Genomic DNA, 24,632 nt, shown 5'->3' on the forward strand with positions numbered 1-24,632 from the left:
ATATAATATTGCAGTTTAGGCTCAATTTTGGCCACTAGATGGCAGCAGTGTGTGTGCAAACTTTCAGATTGATCCAGTGAAGCATTGCAATACTGGACTCTTTTGTATCAAGTCTGCCCAAATGTGCTGAATTGGTCAATTGATACATTTTCAAGTACATAACTATAGAGAACATACAAAAATGATATGGTAATACAAAATGTAAGTTTACACACTCCCAGGAATGTCATACATGATGGATCATTAGCTTATACACTAACTTTCACACATCTAGATGGCTGGGCGGGGTGGGTGTTGAGCCAGAGACAGCAGGGGTTCAAACTGTAGAACCCAGTTCCTACATTTGAATATAAAAATTGATTTTATTAAACAAAACTATGGTACATTTTATCTCTGGGACCCTTAGGATGACAAATCAGTGCAAGATTACATTATTTACCTTCAGAGGTGAATGTATAAAACCAGTTGCCGTGATATGTTTTTTGTTGTTGTGCACTCTCCTCAAACAATAGCATGGTCTTGTTTCACTGTCATAGCTACTGTAAATTGGACAGTGCAGTTAGATTAACAAGAATGTAAGCGTTATGCCCATATAAGACATGTCTATGTCCTGGAAAGTTTGCTGTTACTTACAACAGTCATGCTAATCACATTAGCGCACGTTAGCTCAACCGTCCCGTATACGGGACACCGATCCCATAGAGGTTTTAATAACAAGGAAATCCTTTATCTTTTAGCATGTAATAACCATATGATTATAAGTAGGCCTATTGGGACCTGGAAGAGGTTATGCCACAGATTATTTTCAGAAGGAGGAACCACACAACTCAGATAAGATATTTCATCCAAGTCTGTGTGATTACGTACAGTACATACAGTGCCTTGCAAAATAATTCATCCCCCTTGGCGTTTTCCCTATTTTGTTGCATTACAACCTGTAATTTAAATTGATTTTTATTTGGATTTCATGTAATGGACATACACAAAATAGTCCAAATTGGTGAAGTGAAATGAAAAAAATAACTTATTAAAAACAAATCTACAAAATAAATAACGGAAAAGTGGTGCGTGCATATGTATTCACCCCCTATGCTATGAAGCCCCTAAATAAGATCTGGTGCATCCAATTACCTTCAGAAGTCACATAATTAGTTAAATAAAGTCCACCTGTGTGCAATCTAAGTGTCACATGATCTGTCACATGATCTCAGTATATATACACCTGTTCTGAAAGGCCCCAGAGTCTGCAACACCACTAAGCAAGGGGCACCACCAAGCAAGCGGCACCATGAAGACCAAGGAGCTCTCCAAACAGGTAATGGACAAAGTTGTGGAGAAGTACAGATCAAGGTTGGGTTATAAAAAAATATCAGAAACTTTTAACATCCCACGGAGCACCATTAAATCCATTATAAAAAAATTGAAAGAATATGGCACCACAACAAGCCTGCCAAGAGAGGGCCACCCACCAAAACTCACGGACCAGGCAAGGAGGGCATTAATCAGAGAGGCAACAAAGAGACCAAAGATAACCCTGAAGGAGCTGCAAAGCTCCACAGCGGAGATTGGAGTATCTGTCCATAGGACCACTTTAAGCCGTACACTCCACACAGTGTCCAGAAAAAAGCCATTGCTTAAAGAAAAAAATAAGCAAACACGTTTGGGGTTCGCCAAAAGGCATGTGGGAGACTCCCTAAACCTATGGAAGAAGGTACTCTGGTCAGATGAGACTAAAATTGAGCTTTTTGACCATCAAGAAAAACGTTATGTCTGGCGCAAACCTAACACCTCTCATCACCCCGAGAACACCATCCCCTCAGTGAAGCATGGTGGTGGCAGCATCATGCTGTGGGGATGTTACCCCGTGTAGCTCAGTTGGTAGAGCATGGCGCTTGCAACGCCAGGGTTGTTGGTTCGATTCCCACGGGGGGCCAGTATGAAAAATGTATGCACTCACTAACTGTAAGTCGCTCTGGATAAGAGCGTCTGCTAAATGACTAAAATGTAAATATGTTTTTCATCGGCAGGGACTGGGAAACTAGTCAGAATTTAAGGAATGATGGATGGCGCTAAATACAGGGAAATTCTTGAGGGACACCTGTTTCAGTCTTCCAGAGATTTGAGACTGGGCGGAGGTTCACCTTCCTGCAGGACAATGACCCTAAGCATACTGCTAAAGCAACACTTGAGTGGTTTAAGGGGAAACATTTAAATGTCTTGGAATGGCCTAGTCAAAGCCTGGACCTCAATCCAATTGAGAATATGTGGTATGACTTAAAGATTGCTGTACACCAGCGGAACCCATCCTGCTTGAAGGAGCTGGAGCAGTTTTGCCTTGAAGAATGGGCAAAAATCCCAGTGGCTAGATGTGCCATGCTTATAGAGACATACCCCAAGAGACTTGCAGCTGTAATTGCTGTAAAAGGTGTCTCTACAAAGTATTGACTTTGGGGGTTGAATAGTTATGCACGCTCAAGTTTCCTGTTTTTTTGTCTTATTTCTTGTTTGTTTCACAAAAAAATATATTTTGCATCTTCAAAGTGGTAGGCAAGTTGTGTAAATCAAATGATACAACCCCCCCAAAAATCAATTTTAATTCCAGGTTGTAAGGCAACAAAATAGGAAAAATGCCAAGGGGGGTGAATACTTTCGCAAGCCACCGTAGGTAGAGACAGGTGGGTTGTGAGTGTATGCAGGTGTGGGGGAGTCTAATACACTCGATCAAACAGGTGTCACACACACGCACGGTATCCCCAAAGCAATACAATTTTAACGGCCATGGTGCATTGTCAGACTGCGAAGAGACATGGAGTTGCGTGCATCAGACCCTGTCCCGAGTGGCGCAGTGGTCTAAGGCACTGCATCGCAGTGCTAGCTGTGCCACTAGAGATCCTGGTTCGAATCCAGGCTCTGTCATAGCCGGCCGTGACCGGGAGACCCATAGGGCGGCGCACAATTGGCCCAGCGTCGTCCAGGGTAGGGGAGGGAATGTCCGGCAGGGATGTAGCTCAGTTGGTAGAGCATGGCGTTTGGAACGCCAGGGTTGTGGGTTCGATTCCCACGGGGGGCCAGTATGAAAAATAAAAAAATAATGTATGCACTCACTAACTGTAAGTCGCTCTGGATAAGTGCGTCTGCACTTATGTTATCCTCAATCCCCTCCATATGCCAACACCGTGCATAGCATATTTTAGAGAGTAACAGCAGCCTATATGTCGAAACGAAAGGTTAACTTACAAATCTGTGCAAAATGGCATGGTGTTTTATGTAGACTAGACTTCCAATGAAGTAGCCTCATAGACCTATCCTTATTATCTTGTGAACCCCAGTTCTCTTAGATTGATAAGCATGAGTGCGCAGTGACGCCTGTTTGAACGAGTGTATTAGATAATTACAGGGATCAGCCCAGAACCTACTTTTTACTGCCCACACACACACACCTGTATACACACACAACCAGCCCGTCTCTACCTACAGTACATTCGGAAAGTATTCAGACCCCTTGACATTTTCCACATTTTGTTACGTCACAGCCTTATTCTAAAATTGATTACATTTTTGTTTTCCTCATCAATTTATACCCCATAATGACAAAGCAAAAACAGGTTAAGAAATGTTTATTAAATGTATACAAAATAAAAAACGGAAATATCACATTTACATAAGTATTCAGACCATTTACTCAGTACTTTGTTGAAGCACCTTTGGCAGCAATTACAGCCTGGAGTGTTCTTGGGTATGTTGGAAGGTGAACCTTTGCCCCAGTCTGAGATCCTGAGTGCTCTGGAGCAGGTTTTTCATGAAAGATATCTCTGTACTTTGCTCTGTTCATCTTTCCCTCAATCCTGACTAGTCTCCCAGTCCCTGCCACTGAAAAACATCCCTCACAACATGATGCTGCCACCCCCATGCTTCACCGTAAGAATGGCGCCAGGTTTCCTCCAGATGTGACACTTCACTCCAGATGTGACACAGATGTGAACTCTTTGGCATTCAGGCCAAAGAGTTCAATCTTGGTTTCATCAGACCAGAGAATCTTGTTTCTCATGGTCGGAGTCCTTCAGGTGCCTTTTACTCAGGAGTGGCTTCCGTCTGGCCACTCTACCATAAAGGCCTGATTGGTAGAGTGCTGCAGAGATGGTTGTCCTTCTGGAAGGTTCTCCCATCTCCACAGATGAACTCTGGAGCTCTGTCAGAGTGACCATCGAGTTCTTGGTCATCAGAAAAGCAGAACTTAATATTTGGTACAGAAACCTTTGTTTGCAATTACAGAGATCCTACGTTTCCTGTAGGCCTTGACCAGGTTTGCACACACTGCAGCAGGGATTTTGGCCCACTCCTCCATACAGACCTTCTCCAGATCCTTCAGGTTTCGGGGCTGTCGCTGGGCAATACGGACTTTCAGCTCCCTCCAAAGATTTTCTATTGGGTTCAGGTCTGGAGACTGGCTAGGCCACTCCAGGACCTTGAGATGCTTCTTACGGAGCCACTCCTCAGTTGCCCTGGCTGTGTGTTTCGGGTCGTTGTCATGCTGGAAGACCCAGCCACGACCCATCTTCAATGCTCTTACTGAGGGAAAGAGGTTGTTGGCCAAGATCTCACGATACATGGCCCCATCCATCCTCCCCTCAATACGGAGCAGTCGTCCTGTCCCCTTTGCAGAAAAGCATCCCCAAAGAATGATGTTTCCACCTCCATGCTTCACGTTGAGATGGTGTTCTTGGGGTTGTACTCATCCTTCTTCTTCCTCCAAACCCAGGCGAGTGGAGTTTAGACCAAAAAGCTCTATTTTTGTCTCATCAGATCACATTACCTTCTCCCATTCCTCCTCTGGATCATCCAGATGGTCATTGGCAAACTTCAGACGGGCCTGGACATGCGCTGGCTTGAGCAGGGGGACCTTGCGTGCGCTGCAGGATTTTAATCCATGACGGCAAAGTGTGTTACTAATGCTTTTCTTTGAGACTGTGGTCCCAGCTCTCTTCAGGTCATTGACCAGGTCCTGCCATGTAGTTCTGGGCTGATCCCTCACCTTCCTCATGATCATTGATGCCCCACGAGGTGAGATCTTGCATGGAGCCCCAGACCGAGGGTGATTGACTGTCATCTTGAACTTCTTCCATTTTCTAATAATTGTGCCAACAGTTGTTGCCTTCTCACCAAGCTGCTTGCCTATTGTCCTGTAGCCCATCCCAGCCTTGTGCAGGTCTACAATTTTATCCCTGATGTCCTTACACAGCTCTCTGGTCTTGGCCATTGTGGAGAGGTTGGAGTCTGTTTGATTGAGTGTGTGGACAGGTGTATTTTATACAGGTAACGAGTTCAAACAGGTGCAGTTAATACAGGTAATGAGTGGAGAACAGGAGGGCTTCTTAAAGGAAAACTAACAGGTCTGTGAGAGCCGGAATTCTTACTGGTTGGTAGGTGATCAAATACTTATGTCATGCAATAAAATGCAAATTAATTACTTAAAAATCATACAATGTGATTTTCTGGATTTTTGTTCTCACAGTTGAAGTGTACCTATGATAAAAATTACAGACCTCTACATGCTTTGTAAGTAGGAAAACCTGCAAAATCGGCAGTGTATCAAATACTTGTTCTCCCCATCAATGCATACTTACAGATGTAGGATCTTAATTTGATCACTCTTTTGTTGCTGAGTATTTCTAGTGTATTAGAGGTTTGAAAAGGATTCTAAAGTTTGTAATTTCCACTTTAAAATGTCAGACTTGATTTGCCCTCAAGAAAATGTATTAATTATAATCCACATAATAATTCAAATTTCCTGTTGCTGCAGGATTATTTTGAGACCCCCCCCCCTCCGTTCTGCACATTTGTTATTTTACACACACATCAGTTTTTCTAATGTAGCTGCTGCTCCCTTCACGTTTCGCTCTTTACTCACCCTCTTCTGAACAATGATGATGTAGCCTATGTCTCTGCCTCATATTTCTGAACAGCTGAATTAAAAACCTTGCAGCGATTTGAAAGAACATTCCAAAACATATATATTATGAAGGCTACAACCTTCTGTCTGTCTGTGGTAACGGATATTGCAGTTGCACGAGCAGGATACAGTCCCTACACTTCATCGCTAGTTTTTCAACCACTCTTCAAATTTCTTGTTAACAAACTATAGTTTTGGCAAGTCGGTTAGGACATCTACTTTGTGCATGACACAAATAATTTTTCCAACAATTGTTTACAGACAGATTATTTCACTTATAATTCACTGTATCACAATTCCAGTGGGGCAGAAGTTTACATACACTAAGTTGACTGTGCCTTTAAACAGCTTGGGAAATTCCAGAAAAAGATGTCATGGCTTTAGAAGCTTCTGATAGGCTAATTTATATAATTTGAGTCAATTGGAGGTGTACCTGTGGATGTATTTCAAGGCCTACCTTCAGTGCCTCTTTGCTTGACATCATGGGAAAATCAAAAGAAATCAGCCAAGACCTCAAAAAAAGAATTGTAGACCTCCACAAGTCTGGTTCATCCTTGGGAGCAATTTCCAAACGCCTGAAGGTACCACGTTCATCTGTACAAAAAATAGTACGCAAGTATAAACACCATGGGACCATGCAGCCGTCATACCGCTCAGGAAGGAGACGAGTTCTGTCTCCTAGAGATGAATGTACTTTGGTGCGAAAAGTGTGAATCAATCCCAGAACAACAGCACCTTGTGAAGATGCTGGAGGAAACAGGTACAAAAGTATCTATATCCACAGTAAAACGAGTCCTATATCGACATAACCTGAAAGGCTGCTCAGCAAGAAAGAAGCCACTTCTCCAAAACCGCCATAAGAAAGCCAGACTACGGTTTGCAACTGCACATGGGGACAAAGATCGTACTTTTTGGAGAAATGTCCTCTGGTCTGATTAAACAAAAATAGAACTGTTTGGCCATAATGACCATCGTTATATTTGTATATTTGGAGGAAAAAGGTGGACGCTTGCAAACCGAAAAACACCATCACAACCTTGAAGCACGGAGGTGGCAGCATCATGCTGTGGGTGTGCTTTGCTGCAGGAGGGACTGGTGCACTTCACAAAATAGATGGCATCATGAGGAAGGAAAATTATGTCGATATATTGAAGCAACATCTCAGGAAGTTAAAGCTTGGTCGTAAATGGGTCTTCCAAATGGACAATGACCCCAAGCATACTTCCAAAGTTGTGGCAAAATGGCTTAAGGACAACAAAGTCATGGTATTGGAGTGGCCATCACAAAGCCCTGACCTCAATACTATAGAAAATGTGGGGGCAGAACTGAAAAAGCGTGTGCGAGCAAGGAGGCCTATAAACCTGACTCAATTACACCAGCTCTGTCAGGAGGAATGGGCCAAAATTCACCCAACTTATTGTGGGAAGCTTGTGGAAGGCTACCCGAAACATTTGACCCAAGTTAAACAATTTAAAGGCAATGCTACCAAATACTAATTGAGTGTATGTAAACTTCTGACCCACTGGGAATGTGATGAAAGAAATAAAAGCTGAAATAAATAATTATCTCTACTATTATTCTGACATTTCACATTCTTAAAATAAAGTGGTGATCCTAACTAACCTAAGACAGGGAATCTTTACTAGGATTAAATGTCAGGAATTGTGAAAAACTGAGTTTAAATGTATTTGGCTAAGGTGTATGTAAACTTCCAACTTCAACTGTATATAGGCAGTGGAGTCGGCACTCATCTACCCAAAATAAATCCTGCGCAGAAATATCTGTATATTCAGCCTGGGCAAATTGGGATACAGAAACTCTGTATCCGTCAGTGGAGGCTCCTCAGAGGAGGAACATCCTCCTCAGGGAAATTTCATAAAAATAAAAATAGTGAAATATTAAAAAAGTTATCCTTTTAAGTTAAAACTATACTAAATATATTAATATGTCACCAAATAATTGATTAAAACACACTGTTTTGCAATGACGGTCTATAGTAACTTCAACAGCACTCTCTGGGGTAGCACCATGGTGTAGCCGGAGGACAGCTATCTTCCGTTTTCCTCTGGCTACATTGACTTCAATACAAAACCTAGGAGGCTCGTATGCCTCACCCTCTTCCATAGACCTACATGGTAATTATGACCACTTCCGGAGGACGACTTTCAACTAGTCAAAGCTTTTGCAGTATGAACTGACATGTTGTCCATCCAATCATAGGTTTAGGATCAGATAATGAACCTAGTGTGTTGTGTTGGGGTTGTGCCTTGCTAACATGCAGTTTTCGCCGCCAGAATGGCAGAATGGGGAACATTACCGAAAATGTTGTGGACTTTTTGTTGAAGAACCCCTTTCATTCTCTGGGGTACACGGAAAAGGTGCAAATTAAAACCAAGGGTCGACCTCTGCCTTAGATCAGTTTCATGAAGAAGGATGAAAAGGTGAGAGCGTTCAATACCAATTGATCTCGAAAGTATAGGTGGTTAACAGGGAGCCTTTCATCAAGCCGCCTGTATTGCTGGCCTTGCCTGCTTTATGGAAAGTCTGAGACTTGTGCTAAACTGGGGTACAGTGACTTGAAGAACATTGATCATTCAGCAAATGGCATAACAAAAGCAGGGAGCATATAAATGCCCACATCAGATTCAAGCTTTTGGGAAAAAGCCGCATCGATCATGTAATGGAGGAAGGTCTGTGTATTGAAACTGCGCAACACAGCGAGAAAGTAAGAAGAAACAGGGATGTTCGCAAGCGGCTTATCGACACCACTGCATTTTTGGGCATGCAAGAATTGGCTTTCAGAGGACACTAAGATAGGGAAAGTTCTGCTAACAAGGGCAACTACAAGTAGCTTGCAGAGGTAATAGCACGTTACGATGCTTTACTTGCTGAACATATGGAACTTTCGACTGTCTTTTCTGGGATGTCGAAATCAATTCAGAATTATTTGATAGCTTCCATCACATCATTCATTAAAAGTGAGATTAAAGATAGACGTTGACGCAGTGCATTTTTTCATGCAGTAGGCTTTCCACTTTCCTTCTGTATTTATTTAGCAAAGGTGATAACACATAATCACTCTGGACAGACACAAGCAAAAACTCATTACATAAATGTTGCAGCAGCCTAGGCTACACCTAAACATTAGAGATCTGACATGCTGTATGGGATGAAAACGAGACGATTTTTCAGTCTGATCAACTGTAGGCTACTAATAATAGCAGCTGCATACAGCCTATGCACCCTGTCCATCTGATCAAAACACCTTTTTACAACTGATTAATCACTGTCATACCTTATATGGTCCAGAGTTGTCCTGGTTAGGTTAACAGATAAGGAAAAACTCCAGGCCCCAGTGGGAAAAAATTGCCCCACCACTCTGGGACATATGGTGCCACCAGTCTGCATGCAGTTGTCAGTTATCATCAGGTATGTGGATGATCAGGGCTTTATTCAGGAACGTTTCTTGAGCTACTTGATGTGTCAAGTGGGCGAGATGTGCAGTCTGTTTGACTTTGTCAATTCTAAGATGTCTGAATTTAATTTCATGGAGAAACTCGTTGCCCAAACCTACGATTAAGCACCTGTAATGGTATGTATCTGCTATTTGTATTTACAGCTAAGTCCCCTCATGTTCCCTGATTAAGAGGTGATGACCACTCCACTCCACTCCCATTGTTAACGCTCTCCTGACATGAACTGAAGCCACGTCTCATGTGCCCGCTCATCCACTGGCACATTGAATGTTTATTCTCCAAGCACTGAATACCCCTATCAATTTTCTCTCATTACTGTCTGTAGAGTCAATCAGACACACAAACACAATCACATTATTAAACATCAATGTTTTTACTCCTTGCTTGGACTAACTCATTCTTAGCTCTTTTTTCAAACTGTGTTGTGTTTTGTGTTATTGTTTTTTGTCTTCCCAGTCAAATCCTGTCCTGCCCTCAGTAGAAGGGTTGAGCTCTTCTCCCACACCATCAATCCATGATGAGCCTGTCCTGCACTGAAGCCTATGAACACCTCAACCCCTGTCCTGCACTGAAGTCAAGCCTATGAACACCTCAACTCATGCCTCATACCCTCATTCAATCACTGATCCCTTCCCAACACTGTGTAAGTCGCCCTCTCATTCCCATTCCCCATAATATTGTACTATAAATGTCTTTATTAAATACTTTAGGTTAAAATAATTAGTCTTTGACGATTTTTTAAACACGTTTTGTCGTCTTCGTGCACTCTGTGCTTATACCATGGGTCTCCCATCCTCCTCAATTTTTCAAGTCACAAGCCTCCGCTGGTATCCATAGCCACTCCGTTATTATTATTTCTGACCTCCCAATGACTGGAGGGTTCATCTTCAGTGTGTGCAGACAAACTGTTATTTTTTACCTTCTGAACTCCTCCTTCATTTGTTGTGTAATCAGTCAACATAGATGAGTTAGTTCATTTTCTTTGAAAGAGAAAGAGTACAAGAGAAAGTGAAAATGAAAGAGATGAGAGAGAGTTTTGTGTGTGTGTATATGTGTGTGTCTCTGTGTGTGTGTTTGTGTGTATGTATGTGTGTTTGTGCGTACGTGCAGTGCTTGGATTGGACAGGTGCATAAATCATTTTCTACTGCTTGAGTACCGGTACTTCTTATAGAATATTGGCTTAAAAGTTCCGGGCTCCTGAATATAAACAGTACCAGCACCCCAAAATGAGTGCCAGCACCAATTTGTGAAGTGCAGTGATACGTGAAGTAAAAACGTGAAGTCCACTTCAAGCACTACAAAGTGTGTGTGTGTGTGTGTGTGTGTTGTAGAACTCACAGTGGAGGGAGTGATGCCAAACTTGCCCTCTCCATCTACTAGGCCGTATTCGATGACAGAGAAGAGGCCAGAGTCTGCATCTGTGGCACTGACTCTCAATAAGACCGTGCCCAAGTCAACATCCTCAAACACTGGCTTCTGCAAAGGGACAAAGAGACACAACAACATCAGCATACACACAGACACACTCACACAGAACACCTTGATGTAATTGGCTCAGAACAGGGCAGCACGGCTTACCCTTGGATGTACACAGAGAGCTAACATTAATAATACGCATGTCAATCTCTCCTGGCTCAAAGTGGAGGAGAGATTGACTTCATCACTACTTGTATTTGTGAGAAGTATTGACATGTTGAATGCACCGTCTGTTTGAACTACTGGCACACAGCTCGGACACCCATGCATACCCCACAAGACATGCCACCAGAGGTCTCTTCACAGTCCCCAAGTCCAGAACAGACTATGGGAGGCGCACAGTACTACATAGAGGCATGACTACATGGAACTCTATTCCACATCAAGTAACTAATGCAAGCAGTAAAATTTGATTTAAAAAACTGATAAGAATACATCTTATGGAACAGCGGGGGCTGTGAAGCAACACAAACATAGGCACAAACACATGCATGCAAACACGATAACATACGCACTATACACATGGATTTTGTGTTGTAGATATGTGGTAGTAGAGTAGGGGCCTGAGGGCATAACTGCCTTAATTTTGCTAGACCCCAGGAAGATTAGCTGCTGCCTTGGCAGCAGCTAATGGGGATCCATAATAAATACAAATAGAAATACAAATGTCACTTTGATGTATTGACTAATCAAATCAAATCAACATTCATTTCAAAAATACATGCTACAATGCACTTTGCAACAACAAAAAAGGAGACAAGAAAGGGGAAGGGGTGGCAGTCACAGTAAACAGTGGCAACAACAAAAACAAGACGAGTGCTCAAACTCAGACCATCACAATAGAAATGATATCAAGTGAGTACTACTAAGGGTGAAACATTTTGCAGTGTACAGTGGGGAGAACAAGTATTTGATACACTGCCGATTTTGCAGGTTTTCCTACTTACAAAGCATGTAGAGGTCTATAATTTTTATCATAGGTACACTTCAACTGTGAGAGACGGAATCTAAAACAAAAATCCAGAAAATCACATTGTATGATTTTTAAGTAATTAATTTGCATTTTATTGCATGACATAAGTATTTGATCACCTACCAACCAGTAAGAATTCCGGCTCTCACAGACCTGTTAGTTTTTCTTTAAGAAGCCCTCCTGTTCTCCACTCATTACCTGTATTAACTGCACCTGTTTGAACTCGTTACCTGTATAAAATACACCTGTCCACACACGCAATCAAACAGACTCCAACCTCTCCACAATGGCCAAGACCAGAGAGCTGTGTAAGGACATCAGGGATAAAATTGTAGACCTGCACAAGGCTGGGATGGGCTACAGGACAATAGGCAAGCAGCTTGGTGAGAAGGCAACAACTGTTGGCGCAATTATTAGAAAATGGAAGAAGTTCAAGATGACGGTCAATCACCCTCGGTCTGGGGCTCCATGCAAGATCTCACCTCGTGGGGCATCAATGATCATGAGGAAGGTGAGGGATCAGCCCAGAGCTACACGGCAGGACCTGGTCAATGACCTGAAGAGAGCTGGGACCACAGTCTCAAAGAAAACCATTAGTAACACACTACACCGTCATGGATTTAAATCCTGCAGCGCACGCAAGGTCCCCCTGCTCAAGCCAGCGCATGTCCAGGCCCGTCTGAAGTTTGCCAATGACCATCTGGATGATCAAGAGGAAGAATGGGAGAAGGTTATGTGGTCTGATGAGACAAAAATAGAGCTTTTTGGTCTAAACTCCACTCGCCGTGTTTGGAGGAAGAAGAAGGATGAGTACAACCCCAAGAACACCATCCCAACCGTGAAGTATGGAGGTGGAAACATCATTCTTCGGGGGTGCTTTTCTGCAAAGGGGACAGGACGACTGCACCGTATTGAGGGGAGGATGGATGGGGCCATGTATCGCGAGACCCTCAGTAAGAGCATTGAAGATGGGTCGTGGCTGGGTCTTCCAGCATGACAACGACCCGAAACACACAGCCAGGGAAACTAAGGAGTGGCTCCGTAAGAAGCATCTCAAGGTTCTGGAGTGGCCTAGCCAGTCTCCAGACCTGAACCCAATAGAACATCTTTGGAGGGAGCTGAAAGTCCCGAAACCTGAAGTATCTGGAGAAGGTCTGTATGGAGGAGTGGGCCAAAATCGCTGCTGCAGTGTGTGCAAACCTGGTCAAGACCTACAGGAAACGTATGATCTCTGTAATTGCAAACAAAGGTTTCTGTACCAAATATTATGTTCTGCTTTTCTGATGTATCAAATACGTATGTCATGCAATAAAATGCAAATTAATTACTTAAAAATCATACAATGTGATTTTCTGGATTTTTGTTTTAGATTCCGTCTCTCACAGTTGAAGTGTACCTATGATAAAAATTACAGACCTCTACATGCTTTGTAAGTAGGAAAACCTGCAAAATCGGCAGTGTATCAAATACTTGTTCTCCCCGCTGTATATTATGAATCAATATTTTTGGTACCTGGTAAGAGGGTTGTGTAAAGATGGGGTTGTTATCATTGACATCTACAATACGCAGGTAGACAGGAAGCTCTGCCACTCTGGGTGGACTGCCGTGGTCCTGGGCTCTCACTGTGAAGTTCAGCCACTGCACCTGCTCAAAGTCCACCGTCCGGTTGGCTACAATCTTACCTGCACAACAACACAATGTTTACCAGAACATTTCTCATCATAAATATACTAATTATATTAATGATGTTTGCTTATAAAGGCTCACTACATTGTTGTGTGTGTGTGTGTGTGTGTGGGGGGTTGTTTGTTTCAACTCTGGGTTCAATGTAAAACTGATTTTACATGATGCACAGTATGCTACATCCAATAATTTCATTCTGTTTCATTGTCATGTCAATTCTGAATGACCGATGCAAAGTTTGCAGAATGTTTGCATTTAGAATGTTTGGTTGATTTTTCAAAAATGAGCTTCAATACCCAGCTATTCATTTTCAGAATTCTATGATGAATCAAAGCGCTGAGTAAATAAACCACCTCTATCCTCTGTTCTATTAGCGAAGTTACAGTTACTGGAGAAACTGGACAAGCTCCGTTCAAGACTTTCCTGTCAACGGGACCTGAAGAACTGCAATATCCTATGTTGGCTGAACAAGGACATGGATAATATACAACTAGCTGGTTTTTCTATACATCAGCAGGACGGAACAGCAGCGTCGGGTAAGCTCAAGGGAGTAGTGTGTGTCTCTTTGTTAACAACTGGTGTGCAATCTCTAATATCATGGAAGTCTCAAGGTTCTGCTAGCCTGAGTTAGAATACCTCATGATAAGCTGTAGACCATACCATTTACGAAGAGAGTTTTCATCTATATTTTTCGTGGGGGTCTATTTACCACCAAAACAACGATGCTGGCACTAAGGCCGCACTCAACGAGCTGTATAGGGCCATAAGCAAACAAGAAAATGCTCATCCAGAGGCGGCGCTCCTAGTGGCTGGTGATTTTAATGCAAGAAAACTGAAATCCGTCTTACCTAATTTCTACCAGCATGTTAAATGTGCAACTACAGGCAACATCCGCATTGAGCTAAAGGCTAGAGCTGACACTTTCAAGGAACAGGACACTAACCCGGATGCTTATAAAAAAATCCTGCTATGCCCTCAGATGAACCATCAAACAGGCAAATTGTCAATACAGGACTAAGATCGAATCCTACTACACCGGCTCTGATGCTCGTCGGTTGTGGCAGGGCTTGCAAACTATCGCGGATTACAAAGGGAAACCCAGCCGCGAGCTGCCCAGTGACACGAGTCTACCAGACGAGCTAAATACCTTCTATGCTCGCTTTGAGTCAAGCAACACTAAACCATGTGTGAGATCACCTGCTGTTCTGGACGACTGTGTAATCAAGCTCTCCGTAGCTGATGTGAGTAAGACCTTTAAACAGCTTAACATTCACAAGGCCGCAGGGCCAGACGGATTACCAGGATACGTACTCGGAGCATGCGTTGACCAACTGACATTTTCAACCTATCCCTGACCCAGTCTGTAATACCTACTGTACATGTTTCAAGCAGACTACCATAATCCCTGTGCCCAAGAAAGCCTAGGTAACCCGTCTAAATGACTATCGCCCCGTAGCCCTCACATCCCAACAGATCCACTGATGACGCAATCTCTATTGCACTCCACACTGCCCTTTCCCACTTGGACAAAAGAAACACCTACGTGAGAATGCTGTTCATTGACTACAGCTCAGCATTCAACACCATAGTGCCCTCCAAGCTCATCACTAAGCTAAGGACCCTGGGACTGAACACCTCCCTCTGCAACTGGATCGGCAACAACACATCCGCCACGCTGACCCTCAACACAGGGGACCCTCAGGGGTGCACGCTCCCCTCCTGTACTCCCTGTTCACCCATGACTGCGTCGCCGCGTATGACTCCAATACCATCATTTGCAGATGACACGACGTAGGTAGGCCTGATCACTGGCGACGATTTGACAGCCTATAGGGAGGAGGTCAGAGACCTGGCAGTGTGGTGCCAGGACAACAACCTCTCCCTCAATTTCAGCAAGACAACGGACACGGAGGGCCGAGCACACCCCGATTCACATCGACGGGGCTGAAGTGGAGCGGATCGAGAGCTTCAAATTCCTCGGTGTCCACATCACTAAGGACCTATCATGGTCCAAACACACCAACACAGTCATGAAGATGGCACAACAAACAATATTCCCCCTCAGGAGGCTGAAAAGATTTGACATGGGCCCTCAGATCCTCAAAAAGGTATACAGCTGCACCATTGAGAGCATCTTGACTGGCTGCATCACCGCTTGGTATGGCAACTGCTTGGCATCCGACCGCAAGGCGCTACAGAGGGTAGTGCATACGGCCCAGTACATCACTTGGGCCAAGTTCCCTGCCATCCAGGACCTCTATACCAGGCAGTGTCAGAGAAAGGTCCTAAAAATTGTCAAAGACTCCAGTCACCCAAGTCATAGACCAGGGGTGTCCAACCCTGTTCCTGGAGAGCTACCGTCCTGTAGGTTTTCACTCCAATCCTAATCTAGCGTACCTAATTCTAATAATTATCTGGTTGATAAGATGAATCAGGTTAGTTACAACTGGAGTTGGAGCAGAAAGCTACAGGAGGGTAGCTCTCCAGGAACAGGGTTGGAGAACCCTGTCATAGACTGTTCTCTCTGCTATCGCACAGCAAGCGGTACCAATACACCATGTCTGGAACCAACAGGACCCTGAACAGCTTCTACCCCCAAGCCATAAGACTGCTAAATAGTTAGTTAAATAGTTAACCAAATACTGTATATTTCAACTGTACTGTGATGTCTTACAAAAGTTCTGAACCTTTCTATTCTCATTGTTTCTACAGATTGTGAATTGAAAATATTTTTTTTTGCTAATAATATTATTATGTTATTGATCGATTGACTATGACTTTTCAGATCACCCAGTAGTGCTATCTGCAGGGTTAGCTCCAGGTAAATATTGCAATCCTTTAGCCATTCCTGGACCTGTGTCCAAAAAGAAGCTACAAATGGACAGTACCAAAACTAATGATTCTGTCTCTTCGCAGCAAAATCTGCAGAGCTGGGAAGATTGTATCCCCCATATAAATAACATTCTATTGGTAGCAATAATTGTATATAATAATTTAAATTGAAAGATTCTAAGTTTTGAATCCGGTGTCGTTTTGCGTATCAGTTCATAAACACTATGCCATGGGATCGGCACGTCAAAAATCTCTTCCCAACTATTTTGCAATCTATATGGGACGGCTGTCAATCCTTTGGTCCTTAAATGAAACTGATATACTTTTTTTTATTTATCACAGTTTTCCTTAACCAATTATGTTCTTTAATGCAAGGCCGACAGACAAGTTCCTTACTTTCTCCTCCTTCCACTTTCCTCTTCCATTTTTGCGGTAAGGCTGCAATTATTTGGTTGTAATTTTGGGTAGAGCAGACATTTACATATGTTTTTGTTAGCTGCATGTGCGACATAACTCCACCAGTCCTACCGATGATATCATTTACAAAGATTATACCTTTTTTTAAACATTTTGTCAAAAAAATAGTTTTTTTGTCAATTAGTATATTTAAGTTTAACCACAACATTTGTTGCATTATTTGTTCTGTCGTTTCTGGAGGATTAAATTGAAAATGCAACCAACTTTCTATGGCTTGTTTTAGAAATAGTGATATCTGGGAGATGATTTCCTTTTCAAATAACTGAAAGTGAGTGGTTGTAATCTGAATAAAGGGAAAAAGGCCATTCTTGAACATTGGGTGAGACAATCTTACTAATTTGCTAGAGAACCAGTTCGGATTTAAGTATAACTTTTGTATGACTGAAGCTTTTAGTGATAGGTCTAATGCTTTAATATTTAATTATTTCTGTCCTCCGAATTCATATTCATTATATAAATAGGCCCGTTTAATTTTGTCTGGCTTGCCGTTCCAAATAAAATGGAATATTTTGTTCTCATATAATTTAAAAAACTCATCGCTAGGTGTAGGCAAGACCATAAGCAAATAGGTAAACTGGGATAATACTAAAGAGTTAATCAGGGTGATTTTTCCACAAATTGATAGGCACCCACCTTTCCATGGTATCAAGATCTTATCTATTTTTGCTAACTTTCTATTATAATTTATTGAAGTGAGATCATTAATTTCCTTTGGGATATGTATTCCGAGTATATCCACATTTTATTGGTAAACTACATGGCAATGTAAATGTTTTATTTTTTATTGATCCAATACGTAATATAGTACATTTGTCATAATTTGGTTGTAATCCAGAGAGGTTAGAAAATGTATCTAGATCCTCTATGAGGCTGTGGAGTGATTCTAGTTGTGGATTTAAAATAAAACATGAATCATCAGCATACAATGACACCTTTGTTTTTACGCCCTGGATTTCTAATCCCCTGATATTATTGTTGGATCTGATTTTAATAGCTAACATCTCGATGGCCACAATAAATAGATATGCCGATAGTGGACAACCTTGTTTCACTCCTCTTGACAGTTTAAAACTTTCTGAGAAATAGCCATTATTTACTATTTTACACCTAGGGTTACTATACATGATTTTGACCCATTTTATAAGAGATTCACCAAAATTGAAATGCTCCAGGCGTACTTTATCAAATGCCTTTTCAAAGTCTGCTATGAATAGCAGGCCTGGTTTCTCCGATTTTCCATAATGTTCTATTGTTTCCAATACTTGCCTTATATTATCTCCAATGTATCATTCCATGTAAAAAAACCTGTCTGATTAGAATGAATAATATCCGACAATACCTTTTTAATTCTATGCGCTATTACATTTTGCTAGAATTTTTGCATCACAACAGTGAAGTGTAAGGGGCCTCCAATTTTTTTATGGACTTGATCTTTATATTTTCCACTTGTATCCTGTTTCAGTAATAATGAGATCAGACCTTCTTCTTGAGTGTCAGATAATCTACCATTTACATAGGAGTGGTTAAAACATGCTAATAACGGTCCTCTTAGTATATCAAAAAAGGTTTGGTATACTTCCACTGGTATGCCATCCAACCCTGGAGTTTTCCCGGACTTAAAGTCTTTAATTGCATCCAGAAGTTCCTCCTCTGTAATTTCACCTTCACATGAGTCTTTTTGTTTGGCTGTTAATTGTACATTATCAATGGAGAAAAAAAATCTCTACAATTAGCTTCAGTTAGAGGAGATGGAGGCGACAAACGAAAACATTTGCTTAAAGTACCTTGTTTCCTCCTTCAAAATATCATTTGGTGAATCATGGGTTACTCCGTCAGTAGACTATCAGATACTCAGCAAGAAGGTCTGATTTCACTATTACTAAAACAGGACCCAGGTGGTAAATATAAAGATCCAGTCCGCCTAAAAAACTAGAGGCCCCTTACACTTCAGAGTTGTGATGCAAAAATTCTAGCAAAATGCATAGCGCATAGAATTACAAAAGTATTGTCGGATATTATTCATCCTAATCAGACAAGTTTTTTCACATGGGACAATACATTGGAGATAATATAAGAGAAGTACTGGAAACAATAGAACACTATGAAAATGCTGGGAAACCAGGCCTGGTATTCATAGCTGATTTTGAAAAAGATTTTAATAAAGGGCGACTAGAATTTATGTGTAAATGTCTGGACTATTTTAATTTTGGATCTCTTATACAACGGGTTAAAGTTGTGTATATTAACCCCAGTTGTAAAATAGTAATTAATGGCTACTTCTCAGAAACTATTAAACTATCAATATGAGTGAAACAAGGTTGTCCACTATTGGCATATCTATTTACTATGGCCATCGAAATGTTAGCTATTAAAATTAGATACAGTAATAATATCAAGGGGCTAGAAATCCGGGGATAAAAAACAAAAGGTGTCATTGTACGCTGACGACTCATGTTTTCTTTTTAATCTGCAATTTGGATCCCTGCACAGCCTCATAGAGGATCTAGATAATTCCTCTCTGGATTACAACCAAACTATGGTACAACCAAAGCAAAAAAATACAACTGTAGTTTACCAATAAAATGGTCTGACGGTGAAGTGGACATACTCAGTATTCATATCCCGAAAATAAATAAATGATCTCACTATAATACATTTTAATAGAACGTTAGCAAAAATAGATAAGATCTTGCTACCACGGAAAGGCAAATCCCTGTCTATTTGTGGAAAAATCACCCTCATTAATTATTGAATTGATTATGTAGTAACCAAAGAAGTGTTAAACAAATCAAAATATTCTTCAAATAGCCACCATTTGCCTAGATGACAGCTTTGCACACTCTTTTCGGGGAATAAAATAAAATATTGTATAATCTTTGTTAATGAGTTATGTCACACATGCAGCTAACAAAAATATAGCGTCTGCTAAATGAAAAAAATAAAATAAAGGTAAGGAACTTTGTGATAAAGAAAATTGTGATAAACAAAAAAGTATACCAGTTTAATTTAAGGACACATTTTTTTTTACAGCTGCACCATACAGGTTGCAAAATAGTTGGGAAGAGACTTTTGATGTGCCGATTCCATGGCACATGGTTTATGAACTGATACACAAAACAACACCGTATTCCAAACAACATTCTTGCAACCATTAGAGTGTTATGTATATGTGGGATACAATCATCCCAGCTCTGCAGATTTTGCTGCGAAGAGAGATAATTTTTAGATCACTTGTTTTGGTACTTCCCATATGTAGCTTGTTTTTGGTCACAGGTTCAGGAATGGCTGAAAAATCACAACATTTGCTTAAAGCTAGATCTGCAAATTACTTGAAAAGGATAGTCAATCAATCAATAATATCTTAGTAAAAATGTTAATCTTTCATTTAAATCTGTAGAAACTATGAGAATAGAAAGGTTCAGAACTTTTGTGAAACATCACAGCAAAGTTGAAAAATATATGGCAAGTAGAAATCAAAACTGGATGGTTTTCAGAGATCGATGGTAGGGGTTTTCTGGTAGCTGAAGTGTGGGACAAAAATACAAAATAAAAATAAAAGATAACTAATGTAAAATGTACCGTATCCTTGTACCATGTCCGTAAAATGTATATAGTATGTATATTTACATTTACGTCATTTAGCAGACGCTCTTATCCAGAGCGACTTACAAATAGGTGCATTCACCTTATGATAGCCAGTGGGACAACCACTTTACAATTTATTTTGTGAATACTTATGAGATATTTCTGTATTTCATTTTCAATAAATTTGCAAACATTTCTAAAAACATGTTGTCACTTCGTCATTATGGGGTATTGTGTGTAGATGGGTAAGAAAAAAATAATATTTAACCCATTTTGAATTCAGGTTGTAACACAACAAAATATGGAATGAGTCAAGGGGTATGAATACTTTCTGAAGGCATTGCAGATGCTAGTCAGCCTGCAGTGAACTCTTCTAATGTAAGATAAATATGACTAAACTAAGAATAGGTACATTTCCTGAAGAAAATGTGTGTGCTTGCTTTAGCTGTCGAAAAATATTTGTTATGGTAGTGAGAGATGTGTTAAATTTAGAATTCAAGCTGAATAAAGTTAAATATAGTAAGAATAGTTCTGATTACTTTAGTAGAATGCTATACATTTCAGCTAGCACATCAATTACTAAAAATGGCGGAACCATGCTTCTGAAAAATAAACTGACTACAACTTAGCTGCGACATGCTTTCAATGGTGCTATCCAACACCTGACACCAATGTAGTTAATTAGGGGGTACCCTGACTGGGACTCAAACCCTGGTCCCTGTGACTTTCATTCCAAAACCATTATATCAAAAGGCTCAAATCTATTGTTGAGGTCGCTAGGTGTTTGGACTAAGGTTGTTTAGTATTTTTACAAGGGGTAACATTTTTGTATATAGTCAATCAAATGTGTATGTCCTAAAAAGTTCTGATGTGCGCTTTTGGAGTGAGATTTGTGTCAGTGTGTGTTTGTGTCTGTGTTATACCAGTTGAGGGGTCCTCCAGTCTGAGGTAGTCCCCTCGGGGCAGGTGTAGCAGCTGGTAGATGATCTGTCCGTTAGGGCCTTTGTCTGGGTCCACGGCTGACACGGACAGCAGAGTGGTGCCTGGCTGAGCGCCTTCCAGAATCTTCTCTGAGAAGTTGGCCACTCCAAAGGGTCTGAACCGCGGGGCGTTGTCATTCACATCCAGCACGTTCACTATCAGTCTCGCTGTCAATGGTTGAGAGGTAATTGAGAGGGTTATTTTTGTGAGTATAAGAGCATTTTCGTTCAACCTATTTTGAGTGTATTGTACTGATTGAGGTTTGTGTGTAAGGTAAGTATGCCTGATTTTATCATGAGCTAAACTAAGTCAATTCCTATCAACTTCTGTTGGTTTGACAGTGTTGAATCTTGAGAGACAAACAGTGGGGAAAAAAGGATTTAGTCAGCCACCAATTGTGCAAGTTCTCCTACTTAAAAAGATGAGAGAGGCCTGTAATTGTCATCATAGGTACAAGTCAACTATGACAGACAAAATGAGAAAAAAAATCCAGAAAATCACATTGTAGGATTTTTAATACATTTATTTGCAAATTATGGTGGAAAATAAGTATTTGGTCAATAACAAAAGTTTCTCAATACTTTGTTATATACCCTTTGTTGGCAATGACACAGGTCAAACGTTTTCTGGAAGTCTTCACAAGGTTATCACACACTGTTACTGGTATTTTGGCCCATTCCTCCATGCAGATCTCCTCTAGAGCAGTGATGTTTTGGGGCTGTCGCTGGGCAACACGGACTTTCAACTCCCTCCAAAGATGTTCTATGGGGTTGAGATCTGGAGACTGGCTAGGCCACTCCAGGACCTTGAAATGATTCTTACGAAGCCACTCCTTCGTTGCCCGGGCGGTGTGTTTGGGATCATTGTCATGCTGAAAGACACAGCCACGTTTCATCTTCAATGCCCTTGCTGATGGAAGGAGGTTTTCACTCAAAATCTCACGATACATGGCCCCATTCATTCTTTCCTTTACACGGATCAGTCGTCCTGGTCCCTTTGCAGAAAAACAGCCCCAAAGCATGATGTTTCCACCCCCATGCTTCACAGTAGGTACGGTGTTCTTTGGATGCAACTCAGCATTCTTTGTCCTCCAAACACGACGAGTTGAGTTTTTACCAAAAAAGTTCTATTTTGGTTTCATCTGACCATATGACATTCTCCCAATCCTCTTCTGGATCATCCAAATGCACTCTAGCAAACTTCAGACGGGCCTGGACATGTACTGGCTTAAGCAGGGGGACACGTCTGGCACTGCAGGATTTGAGTCCCTGGCGGCGTAGTGTGTTACTGATGGTAGGCTTTGTTACTTTGGTCCCAGCTCTCTGCAGGTCATTCACTAGGTCCCCCCGTGTGGTTCTGGGATTTTTGCTCACCGTTCTTGTGATCATTTTGACCCCACAAGGTAGATTATCAGTGGTCTTGTATGTCTTCCATTTCCTAATAATTGCTCCCACAGTTGATTTCTTCAAACCAAGCTGCTTACCTATTGCAGATTCAGTCTTCCCAGCCTGGTGCAGGTCTACAATTTTGTTTCTGGTGTCCTTTGACAGCTCTTTGGTCTTGGCCATAGTGGAGTTTGGAGTGTGACTCTTTGAGGTTGTGGACAGGTGTCTTTTATACTGATAACAAGTTCAAACAGGTGCCATTAATACAGGTAACGAGTGGAGGACAGAGGAGCCTCTTAAAGAAGAAGTTACAGGTCTGTGAGAGCCAGAAATCTTGCTTGTTTGTAGGTGACCAAATCCTTATTTCCACCATAATTTGCAAATAAATTCATTAAAAATCCTACAATGTGATTTTCTGGATATTTTTTTCTCAATTTGTCTGTCATAGTTGACGTGTACCTATGATGAAAATTACAGGCCTCTCTCATCTTTTTAAGTGGGAGAACATGCACAATTGGAGGCTGACTAAATACTTTTTTTCCCCACTGTATAGGGCCACAAAAAGGTGATGAAATACCAAACAATAACTACAAGTAGGGTGATTTTAGATGAAGACTCACCATTTGGTACGCTGACTGACATGTCGATGACATCACTGGCGTTGTCATGCACCGACACAAGGATCTCAAAGGTGGCCACCAGCTCTCTGTTGAGTGGTTTACGCACAAACACAGCGCCTGTGGGAACACACATGCACAGGCACACACACAGTTCACATATACACACATTTAACACACACACAAACAGGCACACGCACAGGTACGCACGCACACAGACACACACACATACAGTTTACATACAGTTTACTTATACTGTATACCAGGACTGCCCAACCCTGTTCCTGTAGAGCTACCGTCCTGTAGGTTTTTGCTCCAAACCTAATCTACCACACCTGATTCTAATAATTAGCAGGTTGATAAGATGAATCAGGTTAGTAACACCTGGGGTTGGAGAAATTATAATTTTTCATTTATCCAGGCCTATATGTAAACAGTGTGCAACAATGCCTAATTTATCATAACCATTACAGATAACAAATGCTAATTGCTAAATTGTCCCATATATATTCAGTCAATAAAAAAATAAGTCCCATTTAAGATTGATTTATTGAAACCGTAATATCACCTGGTTATATTATTAATACAACAAACTACATTTTAAGTGAAATATTAGAAATTCTAAAGCTAATTTGACCTATGCACTAACAATTTGACCTATGCACTTTCAGCATAAGCAGCTTGACTACTGTTAGTGTACTGTAGCTTTATTGATCAACTGTACTTCAACAACAGATATACTCACATTGTTGATTAAGATTCAAACCTTCTGTCAAACAGCCTAATACATTCTCTTAGAGTAGGTTTACCCCATTAATGTACTTGGTCATGTAAATGTGTTATTTCATGTAAGGCATCATCCCATTCCACTAATTTAAACATCATGGGGAGGTTTTCCTGGACACAGATTAAGGGTAGTCCTGGACTAAAAAGCAAGATCAATGGAAAATCTCCAGCCCAAATTATTTATAGTCGAGGACTAAGTGTAATTTGTGTCCTCGAAACCACTCCATTTGACCTAGTCTAATACATACGGTGCCTTGCGAAAGTATTCATCCCCCTTGGCATTTTTCCTATTTTGTGGAATTACAACCTGTAATTTAAATGGATTTTTATTGGGATTTCATGTAATGGACATACACAAAATAGTCAAAATTGGTGAAGTGAAATGAAAGTTTCAAAAAATTCAAAATAAT

The 24,632-nt window shown here is 41.2% G+C and overlaps 1 protein-coding gene and 1 non-coding gene across 2 annotated transcripts in view; one reads left to right on the forward strand and one right to left on the reverse strand.

Moving 5' to 3' along the window:
- Positions 1–24,632, reverse strand: part of LOC121568021 (cadherin-23-like) — a 188,291-nt gene that overhangs the window by 39,845 nt on the left and 123,814 nt on the right. The window contains exons 15-18 of the mRNA XM_045221067.1: positions 23,440–23,556; positions 21,377–21,601; positions 13,389–13,558; positions 10,766–10,903 (exon numbers count right to left, since the gene is read on the reverse strand). Coding sequence (XP_045077002.1) covers positions 10,766–10,903; positions 13,389–13,558; positions 21,377–21,601; positions 23,440–23,556 — 650 coding nt within the window. The remainder of the gene's footprint in view (positions 1–10,765; positions 10,904–13,388; positions 13,559–21,376; positions 21,602–23,439; positions 23,557–24,632) is intronic.
- Positions 2,995–3,071, forward strand: trnap-ugg. The gene has a single exon. It is a non-coding gene; the product is annotated as a tRNA-Pro (tRNA).

The sequence above is a fragment of the Coregonus clupeaformis genome, chromosome 1 (genome assembly GCF_020615455.1).
Source record: "Coregonus clupeaformis isolate EN_2021a chromosome 1, ASM2061545v1, whole genome shotgun sequence".
Taxonomy (NCBI): Eukaryota; Metazoa; Chordata; class Actinopteri; order Salmoniformes; family Salmonidae; genus Coregonus; species Coregonus clupeaformis.